The sequence below is a fragment of the Gigantopelta aegis genome, chromosome 1, assembly GCF_016097555.1.
Source record: "Gigantopelta aegis isolate Gae_Host chromosome 1, Gae_host_genome, whole genome shotgun sequence".
Classification (NCBI taxonomy): domain Eukaryota; kingdom Metazoa; phylum Mollusca; class Gastropoda; order Neomphalida; family Peltospiridae; genus Gigantopelta; species Gigantopelta aegis.
In genome coordinates, this window is record NC_054699.1 from 18,178,264 (window position 1) to 18,204,888 (window position 26,625).

Consider the following 26,625-nt stretch of genomic DNA (forward strand, 5'->3'; position numbering starts at 1 on the left):
TAACTCCGATTTTATGTTTCCTACCGGTTCATGCTTTGTGAATATAAGGTCATTGCATGTCCCAAACACATTCCCACGGTTACATTCGATAAAACGCAGCTACTGTACAATAAAGTTCCAAAATGTGAATATTCGCAAAAACGCAGCCACGTGCAAACCATGTCACCACTGCACATGCGTTGTCTGCACGTGCAACATGAACACCGACAGTATAAAAGTGCAGGGTGTTCGCTTGCCTGGCCTCTGTATCTGGCCGACAGTTGACAATCCAGGACATGCCACGTCTCAGTGAACCGCAGAGAAACAATGCCATTGGCCGACTAGACGCAGGCGAATCCAGAACGGCCGTTGCCAGGGCATTCCATGTGTCCCCAAGCACCATCTCCAGACTGTGGGACCGTTACCAGCAACATGGATCAACACGTGACCTCCCTAGATCCGGTCGACCACGGGTCACTACCCCCGGGCAGGACCGCTACATCCGGGTACGCCACCTTCGGGAACGATTGACTACTGCCACCTCCACAGCCGCAGCAATACCAGGTTTGCGCAGGATATCCGACCAGACCGTACGGAACCGCTTACGTGAGGTAGGAATTCGTGCCAGAGGTCCAGTTCGAGGTGTCATCTTAACACCACAACACCGTCGACTCCGACTGCAGTGGTGCCAGATTCATCGACAATGGCCTCAACTGCGATGGAGACAGGTGTGGTTCAGTGACGAGTCCCGATTTCTGCTCCGACGTCATGATGGAAGATGTCGCGTGTATAGGCGTCGTGGTGAACGTTATGCGGCAAACTGCGTGCAGGAAGTGGACAGATTCGGCGGGGGTAGTGTCATGGTGTGGGCAGCCATCTCACACACTGGCAGAACTGACCTGGTCCACGTGCAGGGCAACCTGAATGCACAGGGCTACATTGACCAGATCCTCCGGCCACACATCGTTCCAGTTATGGCCAACGCCAACGCAGTGTTCCAACATGACAACGCCAGGCCTCACACAGCACGTCTCACAACGGCTTTCCTACAGAACAACAACATTAATGTCCTTCCTTGGCCATCGATATCACTGGATTTGAACCCAATTGAGCATCTATGGGACGAGTTGAACCGACACCTCCGACAGCGACAACCACAGCTGGCAGCAGCCTTGCAGGCCGAGTGGGCCACCATCCCCCGGGACGTCATCCGTACTCTGGTTGCTTCAATGGGCAGGCGGTGCCAGGCAGTTGTCAACACACGCGGAGGCCACACCCGGTATTGACTCCAGATGACCTTGACCTTGGTGGTGTGTCCTATCACTTACTCACAATGGACTAGAGTGAATTGTGAACAATCCTGCAACATTTGGTAATTATCGGACTTACCATTCAATAATTAAATCAATTCTCCAAATGTTACGACAATGTGGTTTTGCGTTTCTTCTTTTGAAGAGTATATTATAGTGGGTTTCATCTCTTAAGACTATATGTAAAAATTACCAAATGGTTGACATCCAATAGCCGATGATTAATAAATCAATGTGCTCTAGTGGTGTAGTTAAACAAAACAAACTTTTACAAACCTACAGCTGATGAGTCCATGTTTCACTGACATAATCACCTATAGCTGATGAGTCCATGTTTCACTAACAATCATACCTATAGCTGATGAGTCCATGTTTCACTAACAATTATACCTATAGCTGATGAGTCCATGTACAATATAGTTAGTTTGTCTTGTTTATCGACACCACCAAAGCACCTTGATTTATTAATTTGGCTATTGGATGTCAAACATTTGATAATTTTTATTTTTAATCTTAGAGAGGAAACCTGCTACATTTTTCCATTATTAGCAAGAGATCTTTTATATGCACAATCCCACAGACAAGATAGCACATACCACTGCCTTTGATATACCAGTCATGGTACATTGACTGGAACGAGAAATAGCCCAATTAGCCTATGGACAGACAGACCGCACATCAGGTGAGCGCATTACCAGTAGCTGGGCTATGCCCCTCCGCTTCCATTTTTCAGTAATATTACCACCTGTAGCTGATGAGTCCATGTACAATAAATACATGTTCATTCATTCTGTTCACTAATCCAGCATGGGTCTTCTTTGCCTGTTTTAATTCTCTGCTACATTAATCTTCATTAGCCGAGTTTTCTCTTACTGAAATCGTATTTGTAGTACAACATTCCTCCTCAACCAGTACAACTTTACCGTGGTCGCTAGCCCTTACAGATTAGCGATGAGAAAACCGTGATGATCAAATTCAGATGAGGCTGGGCAATTATCGTGGGCGTATACATTGTATTTCGATGCCCGTGCACATTCTAACGACATTAATCTGTCACGAATGTACACAGCTACCAAATAAGAGGATTGGTGCTATTTACTAGAAGACCAATCTCCGATACCATCACGGATGTCAGACTGACGTGGTTCGTGTTTGAAGACTTTTTTTAAAGAAAAGCAAATAGGCTGTCTTGAATTGTTGATGGCAAATTAAATACGATTTACGGCAGCTAACTAAAAAGGTTAGGTGGTGTTACTTAATTACAGGTGAACTGCGGGGAAGTCGTTGGCTTGGGGTGTTTTTTATTATTCATCGGGAGAATGCGAACATGCAGGATGTTGTCAGTGTTGACTGGATAATTTGTTAATGTCGTATCGTCTTAAAGGGGCCATTTCAAAGTTCCATAATTGCGGTGTTCCACAAAAAATTGTAATTTTATATTTTAGAGGCATAAAAAATGTTGGTACCTTTTTCCCCCAAACATTCAGTTTTAGTCCCCTACCAGTCCCGGCTATAGGTTTAGTCTCTGTTACTGATACAGATCAAGTTTAAATTTCATGGTAATACACATGTATATACCCACTTTTGGCAGAGTTATGACCCTTGAACTTAGGAGATACAAAACTTTGTAGGGGACATGTATTGCTTTAGTAGAACTCTTAAGAATGCTTGTTGTAATTTAAAAGTTGAAGTGGGCCCCCTCACCTTCAAACAGTTCCATTTTGGCTTGACATAACAAAAAAAGAGTGTTTTACAACACTTGTGTTTTTCATACAATAGTCAGCTGATGATTGAAAGATAATTTAGATTGAATAGATATACATGTAAAGTGAAACCCCTCTAAACTGGACACCCTGGGGACCATTAAAAATATCCGGTATTAAGAGGGATCTGGTTTAGAAAGGTTTTTTGTTATTTTTTATTATTATTATTTTTTTAAACGTACTCTGTAAAACGTCCGGTTTTGAGGGAATTCCGGTTTACACTGGGTCCGGTTTTGAGAGGTTTCACTGTATATACAAACGATTTAGCTATTTAAAAAAAACTTTCTTTGGAATTTTTACTTGTATAATACTACAGTAACTCTTCCTTTCATAATTATCTGTGAGAAAAAAACAGAAAGAAGAAGTTTATTTTGTTTTGGAAATAAATGACATTAAATGTGAGAAATGCCACATATGAGGTTATAAATCAGTGTTGGTGAAGACACTTCATCATATTTAGTGGCGTGATTTATCCACTGCTTTCCTCACTAACTCTAATCATTTCGAGGATGCAATTTTCCCTTCTTTACTTCATGTGAACTGCAATTTTTAACTGCCCAGTTTTACAAAAATGAAAGTCTTATTTATTGAAATTTTATCATAAAATTCAAAGATTAGGCCATGTAATTTACATGTTGATAAAAGTTACAACTAAATAATTCATAATAATTTAGAATTTTTGTTTTAACATTTTCATAACATTTTATTTATTATTATTATTTTATTTTTTTTGGCTATATACAACTTGATAAAGCCCAGGGGCCAATTTCACGAAACATCGTAAGTTAACTAGCAGTTATACGGGGAAGATATCTGTAAGTGTCTGGCATCTGTTTCATGATGAAAATTACATCGTTACGGAAAATGGAGCATTTTAAGGACGAAATGAAATGAAATATGTGTACTTCTAACTATATTTGTTGTACTATAAGTATAACAGTAATAAGAATTGTGGTGCAGTCGTAGATTTACGTTTATGTGCAAAACTTGGCTTATGATATTTAGTGAACTTTGGGCCCAGGTTATATAAACTGTAGAATTTAAGGTTTGTTGTGTTTAACAACACCACTAGAGTAAACTGATTTTTTAATCACCAGCTGTTGGATATGAAATATTTTATCAAATTTTTAATGAAGCAAAAAGGCTAATGGTGATGACAGCATTAACTTATGTGTTTAGTTCCACGTTAATTTTTTACGTTACAGTTCTATTTATTACAAACTATAAGTCCTATAAAACTTGGTTTATGTTACATATCTGGAAATAGTAAAACAAAAATTGAGAGTTATTAAATTTTAATTTTAATTTTTTAAAAATTAATTCATTGAAGAAAAAATTATATATATTAATTTTAAAGGGCATTAAGATGAACATATATTGATGCAACTATCAGAGATACTGAATAAATTTATAATAGGCAAGATATTTAATTCCACAGAATTCTTTCTCTTTTTTTTTCCCCTTTTTTTCAATTAATGTTTTTGTAAAAACCAGATGTGGTATGTGAGAGGTTTTTAATTCCACAGAATTCTTGTATACTGTAAACTGATGAAGGTAAAAAATCAGACATTTTAATTGCATGAAAAATATTGACACAGACACCTCGAGACAATTAGTGCTGTAAAATAACACGGCTAATTTGAAACTGATTAGATGTTTCACCATGTAAGAAAACACACACACAATGACACATACAGACTGCAGACAGGTCTCGCCTTTCTGTATTACATGGGCGGAATGTTGCCCAGTGTAGCTTGATGTCAAGTCGGTCTAGGATCGATCCCTGTTGGTGGGCCCATTGAGCTATTTCTCATTACAGCTAGGGGATTTAGCTCCGTTGGTTGAGTGCTCACCTACAGTCCTTGCGTTGCAGGATCGAACCACCTCAATGGATCCATTTGTGTCATTTTTCGTTCCAGCCTGTGCACCATGACGGGTATATCAAAGGCTGTGGTATGTGCTATCCTGTCTGTGGGATGGTGCATATAAAAGATCTCTTGCCACTAATGGAAAGATGTAGCAAGTTTTCTCTCTACGACTGTATGTCAGAAAGTACCAAATGTGTGACATCCAATAGCTGATGATTAATGAATTAATGTGCTCTAGTGGTGTCGTTAAACAAAACAAATTTAAAGTTTAACTTTTGTTTATTACGTGGCAGGTCTCTGAACATTGTGTAGTCTTCAGAGGAAACCCATTGTGTTTTTTCCATTAGCAGCAAGGGATATATTGTATGCAGTTTACCACAGGTATGACAGCACATGCCATGGCCTTTGTTGTACCAGTTGTGGGGCACTGGTTGGGATGGAGAAAACCCCAATCAGAGAAAGGGTCCATTGAGGAGATTCAATCCTGTGGCCAAAGCACCTCAGGCGAGCACTCAACCAATTGTGCTAGATCTTGCCCCTTTGCAGACATGTAGCAACATGCCACACAAATAATGAGAAACCTGCTGTCGACACTTTATAGGCTACTCTTTTTTTATATATTTGTCAAAATTACCAAATGTTTGACATCCAATAGCCGATGATTAATACATCAATGTGCTCTAGTGGTGTTGTTAAACAAAAACAAACTTCTTTTTTTTAAATTGTACCTTTGTAAAACTGTTTCAAGTCTTATGTTGTTAGTTATCTGCTGTATATACTGAAAGCAAAGTAGAATGATGACATCACAAATAAGGCATCCTTGTTTTCAGATTGGAATGACATACGTATTTTGTAAGAAGCTTTGCAGCACTTATGTGAAAGCAAGATTAGGAATAACACTTTTTACTTGTTATTGGGAATCCAAAGCATACAGTAACACAGATTTAAACCACATGGCTCTTAGTTCATAATTTCCAGCCAGTGCGCCATGACTGGTATATCAAAGGTAAGTGGTATGTGCTATCCTGTCTATGGGATGGTGCATATAAAAGATCCCTTGCTGCTAATGGAAAAATTTACCGGGTTTTTTCTCTAAGACTAAATGTTAAAATTACCAAATGTTTTGACGTCCAATAGCCTGTGATTAATAAATCAATGTGCTCTAGTGGTGTCATTAAACAAAAACAAAAAAAGTCAATTAGCCATCCCTAGTTGTTTTCTTGAAGTCTGAATTCCTGATTTTTAACTACAAGGTAGCTGCAATGTAAATTCTGCTGAGGGTATTTAAACAAAATATTCCTACTCTCCAGTGTTCAAAATTACCAAATGTTTGACACCCAATAGCCTGTGATTAATAACACATTAAACAAAACAAAACTTTTTTCACTTCAGGCCGAATGAGAAATTTCCCATTTCTACCTTCACAGGATAAAGCAGATATCCGACGTCATTAACTAATTATTCTCTATTTACTTTATTTTGGGAATACAAAGCGTACAGTGAGATAAATTTAAAATCGTTTAGCTCGTAGTTTTATGTTTATATAATAAAGTTAACCTTTAAGTTAACTGGCCTTATCTGTGTAACCTGAAATGTTTGAGACTTAAAATATGACCACATCCATCACCATATAGTACACTGGCCTGCCATATTCATCAAGCATTACGAAGCCGTATTCTCTGCAACTATTGTGTCATAACCGTAATTATTGATTTTGTTCATGACAGATTTCAAATTTGGGTGGCGAATAGGACATTTAATCCTAGCATTATGGCAAAGTACATAAAAATGATCTTATCGGAAAATCGGTGGAGATAAAAATAATAGTTTTTATATGATCGTGGAGTATTATCGAAAGTGAAAATAGATGTTATTCAAGCGCGGTGTGCAGAAAGATTTCGTGTAAACGCAGCATTCAGATGTGTTGATTAGTGGCTGATTTTGGCGACTGCCACTTTTAGGTAATCTGAATTTTCTTTGTTGTGGGAAAATAACAAACCTGCAGTAGTGTCATAATACTCAGTGGGGGGGGGGGGGGGGGTGAGAGTAATGTGTGTGAGAGAGATAGACAGACAGACAGACTGACAGTGAGAAAAGGTGATGGAGGGACAGATAGAGGAAGAAAGAGAGTGAATGAGAAGAGAAAGATGGAGAGAGGAAGACTGATAAGAGACAAAGGGAGGGAGCGACAGACGTGGGGGGGGGGGGGGAGACAGACCGAGAGAGCGAGAGAGAAAGAGAGAGACTATAGCAGCTTAATAATGTAAACAGGTTTAGGAAATAGTAGGAAGGAAGGAAGTAATGTTTTATTTAACGACACACATACAACACATTTTGATTTCAGTTACATGGTGTCGGACATGTGGTTTTAAGGACCAGATAATGAGAGAGAAAACCCGCTACAACCATAGAGTGGGATTCTCTTTCTGATTAGTGACAAGATATTTTTTTATATACAGCATCCCATAGACAGGATAGTACATACCATGGCTTTTGTTACACCAGTTGTGGAGCACTCGCTGGAACGAGAAATAGCCCAATGGCCTACCTACCGACATTTATTTGATAATAAATAGGTTAATGTCTGTAGCATTTAAATAACTGATTGGCTTGAAGTGAACTTGTTAACTGTGTTACTAACTGATAACAAATGTACATGTGCTTTTACTGCCACTCCTGGGCGGGACGTAGCTCAGTGGTCAGGGTTTCTACCAGAGGGTAAAATGGGTATGGCGCCATACCCAAAATGTTTTGCAGATTTTTTTTTTTTAAGTTCACTGTTTGACCAAATTAATTACTCTTATCATTACTGTATGATTTTCTTAACCCTAACCCTAAACATAACCCATTTTCTTTCTGGGGGAGGTACCATTCCCCCTTCCAGACTTTGTAAATATTCAGTTCCATGGCGCCATACCCAAAAATGTCTTTCTAGCAGAAACACTGGTGGTATAGCGCTCGCCTGATGCGCGATCAATCTAGGATTGATTCCCATTGGGCTATTTCTTGTTGCAGCCAGTGATCCACAACTGGTGTAACAAAGGCCGTGGTATGTACTATCCTGTCTATGGGATGGTACATATAAAAGATACCTTGCTGCTAATGGAAAAGAGTAGCTCATGAAGTGGCGACAGCAGGTTTCCTCTCTCAATATCTGTGTGGTCCATAACCATATGTCCGATGCCATGTAACCATAATAAAATGTGTTGAGTGTGTTGTTAAATAAAACATTTCCTTCCTTTCTACTGACACTCGTATAACAACAAAATGAGGCAGTGATCTGGCTTAAGGGTAGATAACTTATATTTTTTGTTGAGTAGTTACCAAGCTAGTGTACATCCTAAAAATAGCTTTCTCGGCATTGTTGTATTTTTCACAGAATATATTCTGATACAGAAATTATATTGAAATGCATGCATATGTCAAAGGTAGTGTACAACCTGCATGCTGCATATATTTGGGGGTTTTCCCCATCCTAGCCAGTGCCTAGGTGTATCAAAGGCCATGGTATGTGCTGTCCTGTCTGTGGGAAAGTGCATATACATTTGTTTTTTTAAACGATTTTTAAACGATTCTTTGCTACTAATGGATAAACCTTGCGAGTTTCTTCAGAAGATAGCATGTCAGAATTACCAAAGGTTTAACATCCAGTAATCAGTGATTAACTAATCAGTGTGCTTAACTGGTATCATTACTTTGATCAAAGCACGGCAGGACGTAGCCCAGTGGTAAACCGCTCGCTCGATATGCGGTCGGTCTGGGATCGATCCCCGTCAGTGGGCCCAGTGCACCACACTGGCATGTCAAAGGCTGTGGTTTGTACTACCCTGTTTGTGGGATGGTGCATATAAAAAATCTCTTGCTGCTAATCGAAAAGAGTAGCCCATGAAGTAGTAACAGCGGGTTTCCTCTCTCAATATCTGTGTGGTCCTTAACCATATGTCTGACGCCATATAACCGTAAATAGAATGTGTTGAGTGCGTCGTTAAATAAGACATTTCTTTCTTTTTTGATCGAAGCAGTAAAACTATAGTGACAATGCTGTAAGCTTAGTCTTTTGAGATATTTTGCTCTTATTGAATACACCCCATGTAAATATACTGTAATAAAGGTATAGCTCTGTGGTTGGATATAATACAGAGTTCTATGATGATATAAAGTCTGTTTTGTTTAACGACACCACTGGAGCACATTGATTAATTAATCATCGGCTATTGAATGTCAAACATTTGGTAATTCTGACACGTAGCTATCAGAGGAAACCCGCTACATTTTTCCTAATGCAGCAAGGGATCTTTTATATGCACTATCCCACAGACAGGATAGCACATACCACAGCCTTTGATATACCAGTCATGGTGCACTGACTGGAACGAGAAATAGCTCAATGAGCCCACCGACGGGGATAGATCCTAAGCTGACTGCACATCAAGAGAGAGCTTTACCACTGGGCTACATCCCACCCCTTCTGTGATGCAGTGTACCATTGCTTGTTTAATGCTACAACTGATATGTTCTTGTTTCTAGGTTAACCCCAGTTTTTTATCATTAATTCCAGTTTGGCCTAATATAAAAAGAAAGGAAAACTATTTTGGAAAGGACTATTTTCATATGCAGATTGACAAAATATATAATTTAAAACTTCATGAGCAGATGACATTCTTCATCATAGCTTGTATTGTGGTTTATAGCTATACATGTATTGACCAGTGTTTTTATATATTATACATAAAAAAAGAACAAGTTTACCGGGTCAAGCCAAACTAAAAACACTTTAAATATTGGCAGAAAGCAGGTATAGTACATGTATTTTATTACTGGTATGTTCTGCACTGTGCATAATATATACAGGAATGTAATAAAGTCTGTAGTCACACAAACATACAATGAATATATTCACTTTACACCAGAGGTGAAATTTTGTCAACACCGTTTAATAATAGTTTTGTTTCTGTTAAATTGCAGTTAGTACCGGTATATAGGTATTTGGTGTGTGAATTTATTGAGAGGGGTATTTTCTATGCATATATGTTCCACCAATGTTTAAATAATAAATATTTTATTCAGTACATTTGTAGTGATGCAAGTTTTTTCATAAACCTTGTTTCACACCTTCATAAGGGGCTTGCATTGATGGCTTAGTCTTGTGAGCCTCATTGCTCTTGTAAAAACCATGTATACTGAACAAAAAAAGAAACTTCCTATTTGTACATATACCGTATTTGACCGGAAATAAGCCCAGGGGGCCAAGACAACTCATTGTGAGCTTAGCATGGGGTGGGCTTATTCCCAGACAAGGGGCCAGTTTTGTTGAGAAAAAAATAAAATAATAATAAAATAAAATAAATAATAATAATTAAATGAACTAGGAAGAAAACAAAAAACGTTCAGTAGCACCTATTAATTAGTGTTCCATTTGTTATTAATAAATAATAATTGTTTATTAATTAAATTGGTTTTTTTTACTAGTATCTAATTATCAGAAACACACCTTCCATGTTACAATTACTTACCAGTTCTGTTTATTTACATCCAAAATTTAATGCTGAGAAGACTTAAAACAACAGCAATTAACAAACTCAATAGGGTATACACACGTTTGTGACACACAGGCAGCCAGCTTACACTACAAAGAATTGTCAATCTAGGTCATTGTTCTTAGCCAATCAGAATAAGGTATTTGCCTAATTAGCATTAACTGCGGACCCAGTGTGGTGGTAAAAATAGACATTGGTTTTGGTTCAGACTTGGGCTTGTGTACTTCAAAGAAATACTGCAGGCATGCAATTGGAAACAATGTTATACACTGTTACTGTTAGACTGCTAAATCTCACTGGTGGTAAAATATTGTGTTACATTTGTGTTTAATTATCTGCAGGAGGTATGACCTTTTAAATGAGCTTTGAGCAAACTTGCAGTTTCATGTTATTTATAAGGTGACGAAGTTGGGGGTGGGCTTATTTACGAATGAGGGCCTAATTTCTTAAATGCTATCAAAACGGAGGGGGGCTTATTCAAAGACATGGGCTAATTTCCGGTCAAATACGGTAGTATTTGTTGTGTTAAAGAATTCATTGTGTAATGAAATTATGTAGGTAGTATTAGCCTTGAGCTGTATTATCAGGATTCATGAATTTTATCGATTATTTTTGCACTGTTAATCGTCGACAACGTGAAATTCAATTTGCATGTGCATGCATGGTTCGACATGTCTCGTGTAGTATTCGGTCAATTTGTTTTACTTGTCTTATTGACATTGTTGTCAAGTGAACGAAAACACTTCAAAATTTGTAAAAAAAAATAACGTTTTTTATATTGTAGCATTTTTAGTATGCCAAGAATACCCAATAATTTACGCGAACGGGCGATTGGCATGCTTGATGCTGGCATGTCGACAGAAGACGTTGCAAGGCATGTTGGGAGTTCTAGTCGAGCGATACGAAATCTTCGCGTAAAATTTCGAACGACAGGAAGCACCAACGACTTGCCACGTCGTGGACGTCCGCGTGTTATAACGCGTGGTCAAGACCGCTATATCATGAACACGCATTTGTGCAATCGATTCCAAACTGACACTGCTACTGCTGCTAACACACCTGGACTTCACAATAACCGAATCAGTGGGCAAACTGTTCATAATCATCTGCGGGAGAACAGTTTAAATGCACGGCGTCCTTACGTCGGATGCATTTTAACGCAACGTCATCGTCTAAATCTTCTTAATTGGGCACGTGTACACACTCGTTGGATACGGCGACGCTGGAATACCGTTCTTTTTTCGGATGAATCCAGATTTTCTTTACATCGTGGTGATGGCAGGGTGTGCGTCTACCGTAGGAAAAATGAACGCTATGCTGACTGTTGTGTTCTTGAACGAGATCGTTTCGGGGGTGGGGGTTGTGTCATGGTCAGGGCAGCCATTGCCCATGGTTATCGTTCACCACTAGTTGTCATTGATGGCAATTTAAATGCTCAACGTTACCGCGATGACATTCTCGCTCATCACGTCATTCTTCTGTTCCATAACAACGCCAACATCTCAATTTTTCAGCATGATAATGCCACCTCTCATACAGCTAGAGACACTGTAAATTTTCTTAGGACAAATAACATTGATTTCATTGATGACTGGCCCGGTTTGTTTTCATCAAGTTATGTTCAAGCAAAGTTAGCGGAAGTTTCTTATTTTGTTCAGTATAGTATGAAGGAAGAAGAAGGAAATGTTTTATTTAACGACACACTCAACACATTTTATTTATGGTTATATGACGTCGGGACATATGGTTAAGGACCACACGGATATTGAGAGAAAAAACCTGCTGTCGCCACTTCATGGGCTACTCTTTTTGATTTGCAACAAGGGATCTTTTATATGCACCATCCCACAGACAGGGTAGCACATACCACAGCCTTTGATGTACCAGTCACTTAAGTGGAGCGAGAAATAGCATGTAGTATGAAGACTACAAGTCAGAATTACCAAATGTTTGACATCCAATAGCCGATGATTAATTAATCAATGTGCTATAGTCACAGTAGGTCAGGAGCCTTACTGATGGCAGGGTTTTTTACCACTGCATAAAAATCATTGTTCATTCTAGCCAGTGCGCTACAACTGGTATATCAAAGGTCTTGGTATTTGCTATTCTGTCTGTGGGATGGTGCATATGAAAGATCCCTCGCTACTGATTGAAAAATATAGCGGGTTTCCTCTCTATGACTGTGTCAAAATGACCATATGTTTGACACCGGCCAATAGCCGATGATTAATATGCTCTAGTGGTGTTGTTTAAAAAAAACACATTTTAAAACAAACAAACTTTTAAAAATTATTACTGTTGGTTAAGGATATTTTTTGTTTTTATTTTTGTGTTTATTTTAAGTTTCTGTTGTAAAATGGCTGTAGGCAGGCTCACATTTGCCACAGATAATAATTTTGCCTATGACAGAAACCTGTCAAAATTGCTTTAGGTAACTACATTTTTGTAATTCATACATTTGAGCCATGTTATGGCTGGTATTATTTATGTATTTCAGCCCTCTGTGTTAACTTTTCCGTCTAGGAGCCAGATGGTGCCTATTGCTATTTTTATATAGATATTATAAAATATTTTAGTCACCAAATGAAAAAAAAATAGGTCGTTTATGTGACCAAATTGGTCGTGACTTAGAAGGCTGTATTTTAATGTATTGTTTAATTGCCAGGTGGTCGTAATGGCATGATATGTCTACAGTCTAGAACAGCCCACACTAACATGGAGGGCTGGGTGGTCGGACTGCTATTATTTATGTATTTTAATGTATTGTTTAATTGACAGGTGGTCGTAATGGCACGATAAGTCTACAGTCTAATACAGGCCACACTAACATGGGGGGAGGGGTCGGACTGCTATTATTTATGTATTTTAATGTATTTTTTAATTGCCAGGTGGTCGTAATGGCACGATATGTCTACAGTCTAGAACAGGCCACACTAACATAGGGGGAGGGGTCGGACTGCTATTATTTATGTATTTTAATGTATTGTTTAATTGCCAGGTGGTCGTAATGGCACGATATGTCTACAGTCTAGAACAGGCCACACTAACATGGAGGGCTGGGTGGTCGGACTGCTATTATTTATGTATTTTAATGTATTGTTTAATTGACAGGTGGTCGTAATGGCACGATATGTCTACAGTCTAGAACAGGCTACACTAACATGGAGGGAGGGGTCGGACTGCTATTATTTATGTATTTTAATGTATTGTTTAATTGACAGGTGGTCGTAATGGCACGATAAGTCTACAGTCTAGAACAGGCCACACTAACATGGAGGGAGGGGTCGGACTGCTATTATTTATGTATTTTAATGTATTTTTTAATTGCCAGGTGGTCGTAATGGCACAATATGTCTACAGTCTAGAACAGGCCACACTAACATAGGGGGAGGGGTCGGACTGCTATTATTTATGTATTTTAATGTATTTTTTAATTGCCAGGTGGTCGTAATGGCACGATATGTCTACAGTTTAGAACAGGCCACACTAACATGGGGAGGGGTCGGACTGCTATTATTTATGTATTTTAATGTATTGTTTAATTGACAGGTGGTCGTAATGGCACGATAAGTCTACAGTCTAGAACAGGCCACACTAACATGGAGGCGGTGGTCGGACTGCTCGTGTTCTGTCAGTACTGGTTCTGGTACCCACTCACCCACTTCCTGTCGCTCGCCTTCTCACCCAACTGTCTGGTGGGTCTGAACCACGACCTCAAGGTGAGTTAGTTTGTATTCTTTCTTGTGTCACTCACATTTCTTCTTCTATCATTCACATTCCTTCTTCTCTCGTTCACCTTCTCACCCAACTGTCTGTTGGGTCTGAACCATGACCTCAAGGTTAGTTTGTATTCTTTCTTCTGTCACTCACTTTTCTCCTTCTATCACTCACATTCCTTCTCTCGCTCACCTTCTCGCCCAACTGTCTGGTCCATCTGAACCACGACCTCAAGGTATGTTAGCTTATATTATTTCTTCTTCTGTCACTCACATTTCTTCTGTCACTCGTATTTCTTCTTTTGTCAATCACATTCCTTCTTCTGTCACTTGCATTCTCACCCAAGTTGTCTGGCGGGTCTCAACCACGACCTCATGGTTAGTTAGCTTATATTCCTTCTTCTCTGTCTCACATTCTTAATTATCTTATGTCCTTAGTTCTGTCATTCTGTTATCTTTTTTCTGTCATTCATTTTCTATTCTTTTGTCATTCACTTTCTCACCCAAGTGACTTTAGTTGAACAGAAATTTACACAGTGTATATTTCAAGTAAACCTGACCATTACTAAAATGAAGCCACTATTAATTTCAGATGCCAAAGATTGAATTCAAATCGAACGCTAAGCCGTCGACGTTTGCGTATCCGCCTCCGCTAGAGGAGAAACGGGACAAGGCTAAGGAGAAGGTTGAGACGGCCGTTCTGAGCATCACGGCCAAACAGAAGAAGAAAGACGCAGACAAGAAGAAAGATGACGACAAGATGGACGTGGTACGTTAACCCCTTCACTTGTAATATACACATTAACCCTTTTATCTTCACACATGTTAACCACTTCACATACAGTACACACATTTTACCTATAGACACATTAATTACTTTGTATACAGTACTATACAGTAGAGATGGGTGGTATACCATATATACCATTTGGTATCACTATTATATCAATACCGATTTACCGTACCGAGCAAATTTCTAAATAAAAAAAATTCAGTATTGAAAAATATTTCCTGGAAAGGATTAATAATATATCTCATGAATGCAAAATGGGTTGGTATAAATCAGACGAGAGCCTTGTGTATGGAATTTAATTGTATTTAGATGAAATCAGCGGGTAGCCTTAACACAGGCATGCATTTAAAGCCGAGTGTACCGAAAATAGTACTCGATATTGGTATCGTGTCATTACCTAATACCGTACCGATACTGAGGTAAAGCACCCCAAAAATACTGATAATCGATACCGAACCTCAGATTTCAATACCATTCAGCTCCACTATACAGTACACAACCAACAACGAGATCAACTAACAACCCATAGTTGTTTTCTAAGTCCTCTACTGGTCCATCCAGACTATAGGTTTTGTCTTTGTCTGTCAATCTGGGGCGGGACGTAGCTCAGTGGTAAAGCGCTCGCTTGATGTGTAATCGATCTGGGGTCGGTTTCCGTCGGTGGGTCCATTGGGCTGTTTCTCATTCCAGCCTGTGCTCCACAACTGGTGTAACAAAGGCCGTGGTATGTACGATTGTGTCTGTGGGGTGGTGCATATAAAAGATCCTTTGCTGCTAATCGAAAAGAGTAGCCCATGAAGTGGCGACAATGGGTTTCCTCTCTCAATATCTGTGTGGTGCTTAACCATATGTCCGACGCCATATAACCGTAAATAAAATGTGTTGAGTGCGTTGTTAAATAAAACATTTCCTTCTTTCTTGATCAAAGCAGTAAAAATATAGTGACAAATGCTATAAGCTTAGTCTTTTGAGATATTTTGCTCTTACTGAATACTACCCCTGTAAATATACTAATGAAGGTATAGATCTGTGGTTGGATATAATACAGTTCTATGATGATATAAAGTTTGTTTTGTTTTGTGTCACCACTGGGGCACACTAATTAATTAATCATCGGCTATTCGATGTCAAATATTTGGTTAATTATGACTTATAGTCAAAACATTTCTTTACCTTCTTCTATATAACCGTACATAAAATGTGTTGAGTGCATTGTTAAATAAAACATTTCCTTCCTTCTTTCTGTCTGTCAATTCATCCATCTGTCTGTTTGTCACACATACAGGTTTTTGGACTCTTTTTTTTTCTCTTTTTTTTCGCAGTACCTTAAGATATGAGTTGAATTTTTTTCTGTTACTTGTACAGTTACAGATTACGTTTTCCCCATTTTTGACAGAATTATGGCCTTTGAACTTAGGACGTAGGAAAATATGTTGGACCATGTATTGCTTTAGGAGTATTCTCAGAATGTGACATCCAATAGCCGATGATTAATTAATCAATATGCTCTAGTGGTGTTGTTAAACAAAACAAACAAATACTCTCAGAATGCTTGTCAAGACGGGCATTGGTGGTATAGTGATTAAGCCATCCATTCATTTCATTTCATTTTACCGGCCTCGGTGGCATCGTGGTTAGGACATCGGTCTACAGGCTGGTAGGTACTGGGTTCAGATCCCAGTCGAGGCATGGGATTTTTAATCCAGATACCGACTCCAAACCCTGAGTGAGTGCTCCGCAAGGCTCAATGGGTAGGTGTAAACCACTTGCACCTACCATGATCCATAACTGGTTCAGCAAAGGCCATGGTTTATGCTATCCTGCTTGTGGGAAGGGCAAATATCCTGCCTGTCGTAAAAGAGTAGCCTATGTGGCGACAGTGGTTTTCCTCTAAAAAACCAGTGTCAGAATGACCATATGTTTGATGTCCAATGGCCGATGATAAGATAAAAAATCAATGTGTTCTAGTGACGTCGTTAAATAAAACAAATTTTACTCTTTTTTTCATTTGATTTCAACTTATTTCCGTGCTTATATCCAATTATGGTTCAAGCACACTGTCCTGGGCACACATCTTAACTATCCAGGCTGTCTGTCCAGGACAGTGGGTTAGTTGTTAGTGAGAAAGACGAGGCTGTAGTGGACATTAAAACACACTCTGGGTGGGAACCGGGATGCACACTTGTATACACACAGGACAGCACATACCACAGCTTTTGATATACCAGTCATGGGGCACTGGTTGCAGAGTGGTTTGTAAACTCCATCTAAGGCTAAACAGACAAAAAACAAACAATTTATTGTTGGTTTATCTTCTGTACATGCATTCTTCTAACTTGGCGGGTGGGATGTAGCCCAGTGATAAAGCGTTCACTTGATGCGCAGTCAGTCTAGGATCTATCCTTGTCAGTGGACCCATTGGGCTATTTCTCGTTCCAGCCAGTGCTCCACAACTGATTTAACAAAGGCTGTGGTATGTACTATCCTGTCTGTGGGATGGTGCATATAAAAGATTCCTTGCTGCTAATCGAAAAGAGTAGCCCATGAAGTTGTGACAGCGGGTTTCCTCTCTCAGTATATGTGTGGTCATTAACCATATGTCTGACGCCATATATCCGTAAATAAAATGTGTTGAGTGCGTCGTTAACTAAAACATTTCATTCCTTCTTCTAACTTGTCAAACTGAGATGATAATCTTTCTGGTTTTATAGGATGATGAAAAGAAGGATGACAGCAAAGAAAAGGAGAAAGAAACAAAAGAGAAGAAAGCTGAGCCCGAAAAGAAAGAAGAAAAGATGGAAGAGAAGAAGGAAGAAAAGGAGGAGAAAGTGGAAGAGAAGAAGAAGGAACCGGAGCCGGGTTTTGACATGTTGATGAATCCAGCGCGCGTCATGAAGTCTCAGGTAGAACAATAAAACAGCAAAACAGTTAGTAGCATTGTTTTGTAGTAGAGTACAGGTACATTTGACAAGTTGATGAATTCAGACTTACATGTATGTAGAAAACAAATTAAAACATCCATTTAGTAGCTTTTTTACTTTGACTTGAAGGCTCAGTTAGCAGCTTTGTTTTATAGTAGAGAAAGTTACAGGTACCCACCTCAGAATCAATCGACCTGATAAATTATGCAGGCTTTTTATGGGTTTGCTGATGAGCCTGCGGTTGTCTTCTTTTTATTATGTCATCAACTGACGACCGCAGGCTATACTGCTCACTTTCATATATTATGGATGTACATAGCACACAGTTAAAAATACACGACCTACATTCCTTCCCATGGGGGAACGTTGTTGTTTTTTTCATACTATCAGGGCTTCTAGAATTTTTATAAAAATCCACTAGCCATGGGATCAGTGATTTGAAAAATGTACTAGCTATGATTAAAAATTCACTAGCCTAACTTTAAATAAATAAAATTTTACTAATAGTAATAATCAGATATGTCACCTAAAGAGGGAGATATAGCTTAAAGACCCTTAGATTGGGGGTTGGAAGAGGGGGCAGGATATTCATATTTACAAAATAAGACTTAAATGCAGGATTTGACAAGGTTTTTTTTTCATTAGCCTCGGGCTAGTTATAGTAGTTATTTACTAGCTCAGCACTGAATATCACTAGCCATGGGAGTGGAGCTACCATAATCTAGAAGCCCTGTACTATGGAATTTACAAGTTATTTATTTCTGAGCTGATTGTTTTCTAAATTGCATGCAAAAATAGTTGTTGGTTGGGGTTTTTTTTCGGGGGGGGGGGGGGGGGGGGGTATTTCCTTTACTGTTCATCTTATGTCAAACCAAACTGACATTATTTACAAAAAACATTTTTGTAACAGGATGGGACAGACTATAGGTTAAGAGATTCCTAGTAAACTTATGTAATATGTCTTCTCTTATCTTTTTTTCCCCCTCACAAATGTTGCATACATGTCAGTCACATACCCAGTAGTTTCAACAAACATTTTACCTGTCTCTTTAATTACCTGTAAATATACAAGTTTACAAAAATCAACTGAAATCAAATTACAAAAATTAAAATTAATTTACAACAGACCTGACCGATTTAAAGACAATTTGGTGCATTGCTTATCACGCTCCACTACTCTACCCCTCCACTCCCACCCTGTATTTATTTGTGGAATATTCCTGCAAATATTTAAACTTGTATTACCAGCATTCTGTTTCGACCCCAGTCGGACTGCTGGTGCTGCCTTGCACCTGCCAGTGCAGGCGGTCCCCTCTCCACCCTACCCCACCCCTTTCCTGTCCTGGACGGAACAGCTTGTTCTGAATGTGCATGTTAAACACTCCGACCTGATCTGACCTGACCTGACCTGATCTGACCCAACCTGACCTGATCTGACCCAACCTGACCTGACCTGTATTCTGTTTGTTATTTTCAGCTCAAAGTTCTGTCCACTGGGGAGGACACAAGATATTGTCCCGTCAAAGATGTGAGTGGCATTTTTCTTAATAAACAATCTTCACAAATGTAAAAATTTAAAAGAATATTTTTCAAAAAAAAAAAAAAAAAAAGTTTTGTGAGTTGTATTTTCATAAATAATCTATACAACGGTAGAGATATTTTTTTGAAGTTCTAAGAACTGCTAAAGATTAGTTGCCGACTGAAGAAGTACAGTAAACTCTTAAAATAGAGGTCTGCCTTGAATAGATATGCCTGCCTCATATAAAGGTTTGTTTATGCTATTGTAGCTTAACGAGCTACTCTCGGTCTACTAAAATCCAAACATGTACTACCGTATATTGCTGTGTATTAGCCGACTTTTGAAGTCTAGAAACACTTTCCAAAAGAAGAAGAGTCGGCTTATACACGGAGGCAACAAATTGGAGCATAAAATTTCGATCTAAAATATTCCTGACCGTGACTTACAAATTTTGATCAGACCCTTAGCCTTTCACAGATTATGTAACAATAATTTGTGCACAGTATAAATAAAACACCCCATCATGCAATATTATGCAGTTTTTTGTTCTTGAATGCATTATAAGTTTGATGAATAATAATAAAAGATTTACTTGTTTTATTGTCATTTCAATGGTAAAAACGTATTCTTTCCAACTGTCCGCCATCTTTGTTTGACCTGTGCTGGGACCAGTCTTTCATATAGCAAATTTAAGATACAAAACAGTGTTTTTTCTTCAAACAAGTATTATATTTCTAATATTATTGTTTTGTTGGGAGGGTGCATTAAACTGTAAAGCAATGCCATAAATAAGTTAAGCTCATTATTAACATTATCGACTGAAAAAACAACATGAATTTCAGGATGATAATTACTCCCACTATTGTCACATGATCATACCATATACAGTGAACAGCTGCAGTCACGGACCGCATGATCTTTTGTTTCTGTGTGTGTGGTGGGGGATTAAACATGCCTCAATGATTTTACTTTTTGCTGTCCAGTGAATAAATTAATTAATTATGTGCAGTGATATGTTGTTACAGCTTGAATTATTTATTTTCCTGTTATGCTTTATCAATTCTAAATAATTTTTCACGGCATGGTAGATGTTAGCATTGCCACATTGATGATTGATTGCGATCGCGATTACCGTGTTTGTAATAATTAAAAGGAAAACAAATGTAATGAACAAGAAAAACACATGTCTATTTGTTGACAGTATTATTGAAATCGATACAACATACACCTGGACAAAAGATGACTTCGGCTTATACACAAGGCGGATGATTTTGTACTGGATATTTAGGGTCAAACTAAGAGGTCGGCTTATCCAAGGAGTCAGCTAATACACGGCAATATACGGTAGCTCCCTACCGTTTATTCTTTAGAACGACCATCAAAATTGCGCCAAACGTCCTTCATAAAAATGCGCACCATTTCCCTTTGGTTTAATCTTACGGGACATTCCAAATTACATTGCACCATACCACCTCCCGCCTGTTACCGACTACGGTTGGACTGCTGGTGCTCCCTTACACCTGCCAGTGCAGGAGGTCCCTCCTTCACTTCCACAACCTTTTCCTGTCCTGGAAGGAGGAACCGGCTGAGGCTGGTACTTGTGCCCAGGACAGGCGTCGCTACAACAGCTTGCTCTGAATGTGCACGTTAAACAATTTCCTATTGTAGCTTAATTTGCAGAGCTAACTCTGGGTCAGTAGAATATTTTGCCCCATTATCTCTCAGAACTTCAAAACTGATAGAAACACAGTTATTTTCTTTTGAAATATCAGTTATTTCATCAAATTATTTCGCCAGATAAGCAGATTGAAATAAAATTTAGCAATTGTTTTTGAAATGTGCAATTTCTTAATTTGGCCAGTGTCAGAGCTAGCCCTGCTATGTGATTTTAATGAACACTGTGTACATGTCAAGTCTCATTGCGTTAAGAGAACGGCATGAAAGAAATATTTTTGTTTTGTTTAATGACACCACTAGAGCACATTAGTTAAGCATCGGCTATTGGATGTTAAGACATTTCGTAATTCTGACACGTAGTCATCAGAGGAAACCTGTTAAATTTTTCATAATGCAGCAAGGGATCTTTTATGTGCACTTTCCCAGACAGGACAGCACATACCATGGCCTTTGACCAGTTGTGTTGCACTGGTTGGAACGAGAAAAAAACCCAATCAGTTGAATGGATCAACCGACGTGGTTCGATCTTGCGACGCAAGCACCTCAAGCGAGCACTCGGCCAACGGAGTTAAATCCGACCCACTGCTGTTTTAACTGTAATTATAAGTGACAATGTCGTGTCGTTGTTTATTTCAGCTGACAAACGGAGGGATCATCATGTTGAAGAACAGTAAGCCGGGCGAACAAGAAGACATTGTGGAAACCGTCATCGGTGAGTTCACTCTAGAGAAGAAACCTGCTGTGTTTTCAATAGACATTTGGCAAGGCATGGTAGACTAAATACTTTTGAGGCATTTTCATCATATTGGGGTCACTTTTTATGTTCAATAATACCATATATCGTTGACGGTGTAATTAAATCTACATCTGATGAGTGAGAGCAATTCAACTCTCTCACGAAACAAGCCTGTCATGTAGAGATAAACATACACTTTTTAACGATATATATATATATATATACAGTAGAATCCCGTTGGCTCGACCTCGGAAGGGTCGAAAACACCGCAATGCTCGAACCAAAAATGAAGTCTCGTGTTTTTTGTTTGGTAAACCCTTATATTAACTGCTGAAGGGTCGAACACGTCCAGGGTCGACTATAAGCCTTTGCTCAAACGAAATTGTCGGTCCCATCTATGTTAATAGCTATATTTCCCTCGAACTGATGATCCATCAAATATCAAATGGGCAATTCCGTGGTGTTGGACGTACATTTCAGACACATCAGCCAAGCGTTACATATATGTACGAAAAGTTCCACAACTTTTTATTGTTATACATTGTAAGAACCAACTAGGGCACCATTGTTATATATAAACTTTATTCCATCCTTACGTCGCTTTAGGTGTACAAGGGGAAATATGCATGGTGTCGGACGTATGCACACAAACTGCAATTTTTCACCCACACATTGTTATGGCCAATTCTCTGTGAATTGTGATGGCATATTAGAAATATTGTGTCCTATTCATATAGGGTAGATGTTTATTTGTATATCAGGACCGGCCTCGGTGGCATCGTGGTAGGCCATCAGGTCTACAGACTGGTAGATACTGGGTTCGGATCCCAGTCGAGGCATGGGATTTTTAATCCAGATACCGACTCCAAACCCTGAGTGAGTGCTCTGTAAGGCTCAGTGGATAGGTGTAAACCACTTGCACCGACCAGTGATCCATAACTGGTTCAACAAAGGCTATGGTTTGTGCTATCCTGCCTGTGGGAAGCGCAAATAAAAGATCCCTTGCTGCTAATCGGAAAGAGTAGCCCATGTGTGGTCCTTAACCATATGTCTGACGCCATATAACCGTAAATAAAATGTGTTGAGTGTGTCATTAAATAAAACATTTCTTTCTTTCTTTCTTGTATATCAGATGTAAAAACTATGTTTTAATCACACACTAAAACATGCTTGGTGTCGGACGTACATGTTTTTGGTGTCGGACGTATTCGTGTGAAATACAACTTCACAAGTTTTGAAAAACGGTCATTATAATTGATAAACAAGATGATATTAAAAACAAAAACACAGTTTGAGCTAGGATTTATTATTTTTCTTTGAAGAAAGTGAAAAAACATTACCAGGTGCATCACAGAAGGGGGGTTCAGGGGGTGGGGATCAACCCCTCCCTTGGCCATGTGTTTTCTTTAAAGCAGTTTTGTTTGTTTTGAAAGAAACCTTAAATATTAGCCATAAACTTTCCATAGATCAGTGTAAAGATGAACACCATTCAAAAGTGGGGGTGGAGTGGGGGGGGGGGGGGGGCAAGGTGGCCACCTTGTGACTAGTTTACATGTACAAATGACAAGTTACACAAGAAAAATTGCCACTAAAGTACTGTTGGAAATAGAATAAAACTGATTTTTGTTGATTATTTCTTACATAATAAACAGACAAGTAAATATTTTGTAAATATCTATTTAATGATAGTCTACATAATTTAGCATTTACTTGTTTGGACTCTCATTGATGTTCAAGGTGGTGTTTACTCTTGAAATTAAAAGAAATGTGTCAGTAAACAGGTGATTTGTGCACTTTATTAGAGCAGACTATTATTAGTATTTACAGACCGGTATTAAAGGTGTTATCTCAAAGTTGCATAATGACAGCTATTACAAATATTTGTTTTTATTAAATTTTGCTTTATCATGTAAAGACTGCACTTTTAAATATATACCCATAGGTGATTATAGGAAATAATTGTATCTACTGGTAGAAAATTCATTTTTATTGCAGAATCTTTATCACACACATGCGCTCACATATAACTAACTATAGGCCCTAATATAGCACCTTTAAGTGGTTACAAGATCGTGTAAATTTCTGCTGTACTTATATTGAATTTATAAATATGCTGGTCATAATTAATAATTTATGCTGTAATTCAAAATAATCACTTAACTTGCAGTTTTAAATAAACGTTTGTTTATGGGTAAGTGAAATTGACACATGTTGATCAAAATGTGTTATAGTCTGTTCCAATAAAGGTCACCTGTTTACCGACATCTTTCTTTTAATTTCAAGAGTAAACACCACCTTGTACATCAATGAGAGCCCAAACAAGTAAATGCTAAATTAGGTAGACTATCATTAAATACATATTTACAAAATATTTACTTGTCTGTTTAATATGAAAGAAATAATTGATGAAAAACATTTTTATTCTATTTCCGACAGTACTTTAGCTACATGTATGACTATGAGATGACAGCACCACAGAAAAGTTTCATTATTCTAAAACTAAAAGCGTATAAGATGGGGTAACTGTGGCTGTGACACCCCACCCCCTGTCACTAGGAACCTGAACAAGGTGCAAGAGACATATTTTAATATTTTTGCATTTATTTGTGATAAGTAACTTTATATTTATTGATTCCACACATAATCTCTGTAAAATTTACTAAACAATTTCAAAATTGTGAAGTGCTGCCACTGAATGTAAAAGTGGTTTCCTCAAATGTGATGTCACATTTATCATGTTAGTTGTGATCCTCTACAAATTTTCCAGTTGGTATAAGTATGGCAGTAAATGCAATTACTGGGGTTTTATTTTGTTGTGGAAATGAACAATTAGTTATAACTATAATTTTTACCTTTCAAAACATAATCAACACTTTTGGCGGGAAGTTGCCTTTTGCACACTTTGATGAATTCCTCTTAATCAACTTATATGGATAAAAAATTTAATCCTGATCGTCATAACTGGCTCTAATTATAAAAAAATGTCTTCTAATATCACACTGGTATTGCATAAATATCAATACTTTGCTTCAAAATTGGAAAAAATAAACATGCTTTATGGTGTCGGACGTACATGGTGTCAGACGTACACTATAACAGCACCACAGTAGCATGGCAATTATTACATATTCAGTAATAGTTTTCATATTTTTTAATGAACCATATAAAATTAACATTGCATCTCAGTTAGTAACATTTTACAACCAGTTAGTAGCAGTGGAGATTAAAAATTTTATATTTTGGTGTCTGACGTACACACTAGTAACATATGTAAATAATTATGGATAAAAGTCTGCTTGAAATATAAATTTGTATTTTATATATTATGTCAATTAACAAAGGGCATGTCTAGAATTATTTCTGTATAAAGATTTCTATTTCTACTCACTTACCGTATTTTCTGGCATATTACACGCACTGGTGTATAAACCGCACACTTTGTTTTTAGACCAAGTTCTGACCTTTGTTCGTACATAAACCGCATCTTTAAATAAGCTGCAGTTAAAATAAAGCCACAATCTTAATTACAGTTAATTATTGTTTGTATTTAATAATAATAAAGAGATCCATTCTCCCTTAAACTCAAACAATAAATAATTGTTGATTGTGTTGCTTTCAGTTTCGTTTCACCTAATGGGAAAGTTTCATAAACAAAACACTGTTGACAAACCCTGCTATTTTTACGAAAATATGAACAAGAACTTGATAATGCTTTGTTCGTAATCTTGCATTAGCTGCAAAGAAAAAAAAAATACATGATAATATTTTATTTGTTCCAGTATGGTTACAAAGCATGGAGCGAAAAAAAAGGCACAAGTGAAAATTACTAGTAGTTTGCACAACATGTTTTTCTCTGTAACCTAACTAGCGTGCCATGTGCAAAAATTACATATTCAAACGAGGTCGGCTCAAGCTGGATATGGGGCAGTGAACCGAAACTAACCACAGTCCTATTGATCATTTACAGTTTCGACATTGTTTTATAACTTTTAAACGACGGCCTTTAAAAATATATACATATATATTTGCCGAAAATTATATATGTATAATATATGTATAATTACATGTAATATAACGAAATACATTACAACAACGTTCTGCTCTGTATAAATTAGCGAGCTAATTAGATTGGAAATGTCGACATTTAATACAAACATTTCAAGTACTCCGATTATGTGATTTTAATTCGCAAGCTTCGTACAAAACTTAAATTCTGATATATTAATTAAAAACATTACAAACAGGTTAGAAACAGTGGCATTAAAGATATCAAGAAACTGTTTTGATGTCATTGTTAAGGTCCGGCTTTTGCAATTGGCCATTAATGGCCACGACATTGTAATTGTGACATTGTGTAGGCTGCCACTGGCTTTTTATCGGCAATATCGAACATGCAAGTTGGGTGTGTTTACAACAAAGTATAACAACATTACTTTGTATAATACAATGTATGAGGCAAGTTCATTTTAAAACATCTGACAAACACATCTGATGTATTACTAACAATAAATGTTACAGAAATCAAACTAAGAAACTTCGCGGACGAGTCTATTTTTGAAACTGTAAGTATAACAATACACAAGTGATGTATTGTTTCTAGCCTGACTAGATTATTAATAAAGAGCCATTCCATCGTAATACTTCAGTCCCAGTCATTTGGTATGCTATATTATTATTATGAGAATGAAAAAAAAAGTTCTGGTTTATACGTACATGTACAGCGGTTACCATAAAATTCATAAATAAAGCGCACCGTTTTATAAACCGCACCTTGCAATTGACAGTAAAAAAGTAGCAGCTTAT

General features: G+C 37.8%; 1 protein-coding gene across 1 annotated transcript in view; it reads left to right on the forward strand.

Annotated features, from left to right (window-relative positions):
- The window catches only part of LOC121371521 (26S proteasome non-ATPase regulatory subunit 1-like), a 356,152-nt gene that overhangs the window by 324,263 nt on the left and 5,264 nt on the right, over positions 1-26,625 (forward strand). Inside the window, exons 25-29 of the mRNA XM_041497471.1 lie at positions 14,010-14,179; positions 14,769-14,945; positions 17,681-17,872; positions 19,368-19,418; positions 21,723-21,798. Of these exons, the coding sequence (XP_041353405.1) occupies positions 14,010-14,179; positions 14,769-14,945; positions 17,681-17,872; positions 19,368-19,418; positions 21,723-21,798 (666 nt within the window). The remainder of the gene's footprint in view (positions 1-14,009; positions 14,180-14,768; positions 14,946-17,680; positions 17,873-19,367; positions 19,419-21,722; positions 21,799-26,625) is intronic.